The sequence below is a fragment of the Fringilla coelebs genome (genome assembly GCF_963513975.1).
Source record: "Fringilla coelebs genome assembly, chromosome: 23".
Taxonomy (NCBI): domain Eukaryota; kingdom Metazoa; phylum Chordata; class Aves; order Passeriformes; family Fringillidae; genus Fringilla; species Fringilla coelebs.
In genome coordinates this window covers 4,225,492-4,231,491 of record NC_140049.1, presented here as the reverse complement: position 1 = coordinate 4,231,491, position 6,000 = coordinate 4,225,492, and the positions used below count along the sequence as shown (strand labels likewise).

General features: G+C 50.4%; 1 protein-coding gene across 1 annotated transcript; it reads left to right on the top strand.

Moving 5' to 3' along the window:
* Positions 1–303: 303 nt before the first annotated feature.
* Positions 304–4,750, top strand: SIKE1 (suppressor of IKBKE 1). The gene is made up of 5 exons (XM_084220572.1): positions 304–621; positions 740–845; positions 1,136–1,278; positions 3,133–3,246; positions 3,661–4,750. Exons 1-5 carry the CDS (start codon positions 463–465, stop codon positions 3,745–3,747), a joined length of 609 nt encoding a protein of 202 aa, XP_084076698.1. The 5' UTR covers positions 304–462; the 3' UTR covers positions 3,748–4,750.
* Positions 4,751–6,000: the final 1,250 nt, after the last annotated feature.

The window sequence follows — 6,000 nt, the reverse complement described above, 5'->3', positions numbered from 1 at the left end:
GGAGGGGGGAACATCCACCTGGGGCAGGCGGCTTTGGGACGCCGTGAGCCGGGGGAGCGCGGTGCCCCCTCGCCCCAAAACGCCCCCGAACACCCCAAACTCGGCCAAGGCTCCAGGGCTGGAGCATCCCCGGCAACGGCGGGAGCAGCCCTGGCCCCGCCCCGGCGCTTGGCCCCGCCCCCGACCGGCACACCGGCATCTTGGCCCCGCCCCCCGGGCCGGCCGTGGCGCTCTGGCGCCGCCAGGCGAGCCCGTGGCGGATCGGCGGGCTCGTGCCGGCTCGCGCCTGCGCACTGGCGGCGCCGTGGCCGCGGGCGGAAGCGGCGTCCCGGCCCCGCGGGTTCGCGTCCGCCCGCGCCCGGCGGCGGGGCCGGAGCGGGGCGAGAACGGCTGAGGGGCGAGAGCGGCGGCGGGGCCGCGAGGGACGTGGGCCCGCCGCGGCGGTGAGCAGCGCCGCCCGCCATGAGCTGCACCATCGATAAGATCCTGACGGACGCGCGGACGCTGCTGGAGCGGCTGAAGGAGCACGACACGGCGGCCGAGTCGCTCATCGATCAGTCGGCCGTGCTGCACCGGCGCGTGGCCGCCATGCGGGAGGCGGGCGCGGGCTGCGGTGACCAGGTGAGCGCGGCCGGGGCGACCCCCGCGTCTCGGCGGGGCGCGGGCCGGGCAGCCGGACCCGCCCCCGCGTCTCGGTAGGCCCGAGGCGGCCGGACCGACCCCCGTGTCTCCTCGGCAGGGCCCGGGCCCCGCGACGGAGCGACCCGACCCGTCCCGGCTGCGGCCGCACGTGGTGCTGGCACAGGAGAACACGCAGATCCGCGACCTGCAGCAGGAGAACCGGGGTGAGCGGGGCCGGGGGCGGATCCTGGCGGGTGATGTGCAGAGGGGCCCCGGGGGATGTTGGGCGGTAAGCGGGGCTGTCCCGGCGGGAGGGTCTTGTGGAGGAGAGCAGAGTCGCGGGATGCCCCGGTGGGTCGCGGGTCAGGGAGTCTCCTCCGCCGAGGGGATCCGGGCAGCCCCGCCGGACTGGCACTGTGTCCCCGCCGGTCCCGCCCGCAGCCGGGACCCGGTGAGTGCCTCGGGGCTGCTGCTGTGGCTGCCGGTCGTGGCCCTGACGTGCTGTGCTCTGCAGAGCTGTGGGTCTCACTGGAGGAGCACCAGGACGCGCTGGAGCTCATCATGAGCAAGTACAGGAAGCAGATGTTACAGCTGCTGGAAGGGAGAAAACGTGAAGAGGCAGAACCAGTCTTGAAAGTCCATCAGGCTAATTCTGGGGTAAGGTGGGATGGGGATAGGAGAGTGCTCAAGACCCCGTCCCCTGCTCGCTGTCACGCAATCCTTGTTTCCATTCCTGCAATGCCTGTGCTCCAAAATACATTTTCTCCAAATCTTGACTCTATTTGCTGGTATTTTCCCCTCTGTTCCTTTCAGAGCACACACGTTGTAACCGCTGTCCCACAGGACATTGAAAGGCACAACTCCTTCACAGCCCAGGTGGAGGCTTTTTCTTTCAACCAGGTGGTGAATTCCCTGGCTTAAGCTTAATGTGCCTGATCCCCTGTAGTAAAATCAAAGATGTCCAAGTTGTTATAACTCCTGCTCAGTAGCTGTAACAAAGGGGAAAAAAACCTCCTAAACTCTGTGAGCTGTATATGTTTAGTTCTTAAGAGATTTCACTCCCTACTGTTTTTGAATCCAGATACTCTGTGTAGCGGCCTGAAGTGTCCCTTTGTACACACTGGGCTCAGTGACTTCAGAACTCTGAGATGTGGCTGCTGATAACTGCTGCCTGTTTCATATTTAGGTATTCAGTAACAATAGAATAACGTTAAATTTAAAATTTAGGAATTGTGTTAGGCATTTTTTAAAATGCATTTTTATCTGATTAGAGAACAGCAGGCTGGTTCAACCCAGTGACATCTCATATCTTTTTCACTGGAACTGGAGTCAGCCCAACTCTTCTCATGTGTTTCTGTGCACTGATATGTGGCAATTCACTGGTTCTCTGTTCTGAGTTGCTTAACTCACCTGAAGGTGTAGCTATGTTTGGTTTCCAGTGCCTCCCTGAGTGCACAAATTGCTGTTTATCAAGGTTTTACATTTGAACAAAACTTGACAATGCAAAGCTGAAAGGGCTGTGCAGGAACCCTTGAAGGAATGTCCCTTGACTGTCTCAATGTCTAGGCAAAGTCTTCTGTACATCAGGTGGAGTCCTTGAGTTTTTTCTCCCCACCATTTGGAGAACAGTAACAAATTGCTAATGTCTTTAAAAGAACTATGTTCTTAGTATAACCATCTTCCTGTTTAGAAAAATAATCATTTAGAAGAGTAATAATCTTTCTTCCCAAAAGTCTTTTGTGTTCTCCAGCTGTCCTCTGGATGCTCTAATTTGTTTACATACTTTCTGAATAATGGAGTTCAAAACTGAATTCTCTGTTCTGTAGCAGGAAAACTATGTGCACTTAAAGAAACTCCACCCTGTCACCTGTCATGTTAAGTGATGTATTGCTATTCAAGCAGGAGCTGTTGCTTCATACTGGAATTTGTCAGTGTTTATTCCATGTGTATTTCTAAGCTTCAGCAAAATGCATTTTCCAGGGGATTTTTGTTGTATCTAGGCAGATTCTGTAAAATCTGCCTCAGGAGGCTCTGGTCTTACTTGCTTTAGTTTTGTTGCTGGATGTCCTTCTGAGTTAAAGTTGTTTACTCCACACTTGAAATCATCTTAGCATTTATTTTTGATGTCCTAATAAATTCAGTCAGGCTTTTCTAATAAAGCAAAATAAAATTTGCTGCCTACTAATCACATTCACATGAACCTGAATTTGCTGTCTCAGACCTTGGCACACGTGAAATTATTTCCCTTTAAATCAGAGTGCCTTATCTTGCTGGCTGCTGTGTCTCTCTTCACAGTTTTCAGTGATAAAGAACTGTTGATAAAGGACAATAACGTACAACTTCTTATCCTTAAGTATACAAGGCAGAAAGGCTTTCAAGTGCTTGGGAGGAAATGATTAAAATTCAAAACAGAAAGAGAATCCAAAATCAGGAAAATGGACATAAGTGATTTAGAAGGGATAAATTATGACTGTTGCTTTTGCTTGAACTTATTAATTTTATGTCTTTCAGGAAATTGAAAGTCAAATAGACAGAATATGTGAGATGGGAGAGGTGATGAGAAAAGCTGTTCAAGTGGATGATGAGCAGTTCTTTAAAGTTCAGGAGAGACTGGCTCAGTTGGAGGTAAGAACAGAGCCGGTTGCTGAAGATAAATCGAGCTTTGGGGGTCTCCAGACTTTCTCTGTATTTTCTGTGTTTGCGTCAAGGACTTAAAACACTAAAAATTTGGGGATGGGTCAGGAAACGCAGAACACGATTGTTTATTTTCAAGTTCTTAGTGTTCATATTATTTTTATATATCTATATATAAATAAACAAAGCCAGAAGAAGATAAGCTTTAAATTATGTGGTTGCAGTGTGCCAGCCCTGAACTAATGCTGGCATTACAAACTGTAATATACAAACTTTATATATCTGTGATAGACTGGGACTGTTTAAATATCAACATCTTTTAACTACAAATTAGCACCTTTCTTTGACAGTCCTTTAGTTGGGAATTAGCTAATGTCTATTTCAGCAAAAATGTTGATTTTGCAGCTTGAAAACAAAGAGCTGCGTGAGCTGCTGTTGATCAGCAAGGAGTCCTTCGAGGTGGGGAGAGATCTGCCAGACTGTGAAGCCTAGGCCACACCAACCTCATCTCCAAGCCTTCAGGGACTGTTATGAAACTACCTGACAAGGATTTGTTGTTTCAGGTGTTTCCTTGTATATTTATCTATAAAGTGTGTGGGCTGTTTTCTTTGCATTTTTCTGAAGTGTTGATGGCAAAAGCTTGCACCATGCTCTTAGTGCCTGCAGCACTTGGATGCTTAACACTGAAGTATTTGATGTGTCTTCCCTTGTGATGGCTCATTTCCTCTCCCTTTGTTATTTTTTATGAGCTTTAGTTAATAATTCCAGCTGTGCAGATGGCTCTTAAAGCCACCTTGTCTGTAGCTAGAGAACATAATGCAGGTTGTGATTATTGTGCTTGACAGAAGGACCAGGAGATGATTGAGAAACTGCAATGTGAGAGGCAGGGATGTGGTTTGCTCTCCTGCACAGGGCAGCTGGGCTCTGCAGAGTGAGTGACCCTCAGCATCTGGCTGGCCTTTGTCACCTGGCCACTGCTGAGAGCAGCTGAGAGAACAGCAGATGCCAGCAGAGCACTTGAAGGAGTCACTCCTATTCAGAGCAAACTTTACCTTGTTTTAGGGGTGAAGATTGGAGTCAATGACCCTTCCTGACACGCTTTTTTGAAGGATTACTCTTTTTTGATTGATAGACCTGTCCCAGCCTTCCCAGTGCTCCCAGTTATCAGCCAGCCCTGCTCGGTTGGTGTGCTCAGAGCACAGCACCTGCAGATCAAAGCTCTTTGGCCTCCCACAAATTTGGGTTCAGGCAGAGGGAGCTCAGGTCTGCCTCAAAACCAAACCAAACCAAACCACCGTCATGCCCAGAATTTTAATGTCACATCCCAGGTGAGTCTGCTGTTCCATAGTTACTGCAGGTCCTGTATTGAGTGGAATTAAAGGTGCAGTGTTGGGGGAGTTTCTCAGTACTGTGGTATTTTTAATGACACTTTTATATAAAAGATTTTTGTCCTATCTGTGATTGAAGAATAAACCTTCCAAGAACAGTAAATATCTCATGCCCACTATTAGCTGAAATTTTTAATGGCACTTTTTCCCAAGTGAGACTTTTGATAGATGCAGAAGGTGACTCGTTCCTGTGCTTACTGAGAGACAGTGAAAGCTGTGACACGTGAACATTTGGAATACCCAGCAAGACTGGTAGATATAAGGGATTTCTGTACAGGAGTGCTCTTGTATACAGTCCTTTTCTATTAGAAATTGTTCAGGGGGGAATAAAAATCCCAATGGGAAATACTTTCTCAAGTGTTTTGTAACTCCTGGGGGAATTCCATGTATTCTGCATATTCCCAAGCCTTTTGCACCTGAGCGAAATACTACAATGACCAAAATGTTGAATTTTCTGGTTTTTAAATTAACATCATCTGGAATGCCTGTGATGCATTCTCATCTTCCCTCTCTCAGTGTGAGTAACATCCCTCCAGCTGGGTCCTAGCTGTGCAGCCAGAAAAAAAAACCAGAAACTAAATAGCAGTTGCTTTGATTGAGTTTATTGTTAATTAGTAGCAGGCAAAAATAGGCGAGGGAAGTTCAGGTAAGTTCACAGAATATCCTGAGTTGGAAGGGACCTAGAGGGCTCCAGTCCAACCCCTGCTTTCTGCGCAGACACCCCAAAATCCCACCCTGTGCATCCCTGGGACATTCAAACTCTCTTGGAGCTCTGGCAGCCTCAGGGCTGTGCCCATTCCCTGGGGAGCCTGGGCAGTGCCAGCACCCTCTGGGGGAAGAACCTTTCCCAAAATCCAGCCTAAACACCCTGGCTACAGCTCCATGTTCCATTTGCTCCTGTCCTGTTCTGAACCTGTAGCTGGAATCTGTGACTGTAAATGTCTGGTTGTACAGGGTTCCCGAGGGCTGATGGGCATTTTCAGAACTTGCTCCCCTTGTGTTGGAAACTGGACTGGAGCTTCAGGACTGGAAATGCTCAGCCTCGTCCTCAAAGCATCTCCCCCTGATCCTCTGGTCCTTCAGCGAGCGCAAGGCTCGAGTCCCTCCCTGGAGCTCTGCCTGCCCAGCACGGAGGCGTCCCCCTAAAGGGGGTTCCTGAGGGCCTGGGGCGTTCCCGCTGCCCTGGCCCGGCCGAGCTCTCCCTCCCTCACTCAGGGCTCTCTGTTTACTCTTCAGCCGGGATTTTCTCTCTTCCCTCAGCCGGGGCTCTCCATCTCCCTGCAGCCGGGTCAATCTCTGCCCTCAGCTGGGACTCAGTGCCACCAGCCGAGGCTCTCGTTCCCCTCACGGGGTTCCT

Bases quoted from the DNA above. Each gene is read 5' to 3' on its own strand.
- SIKE1 (XM_084220572.1), top strand. From the start codon at position 463: ATGAGCTGCACCATCGATAAGATCCTGACGGACGCGCGGACGCTGCTG. The intron at 846-1,135 runs GTGAGCGGGGCC...TGTGCTCTGCAG, and splicing joins CCTGCAGCAGGAGAACCGGG to AGCTGTGGGTCTCACTGGAG. The intron at 3,247-3,660 runs GTAAGAACAGAG...TTGATTTTGCAG, and splicing joins AGAGACTGGCTCAGTTGGAG to CTTGAAAACAAAGAGCTGCG.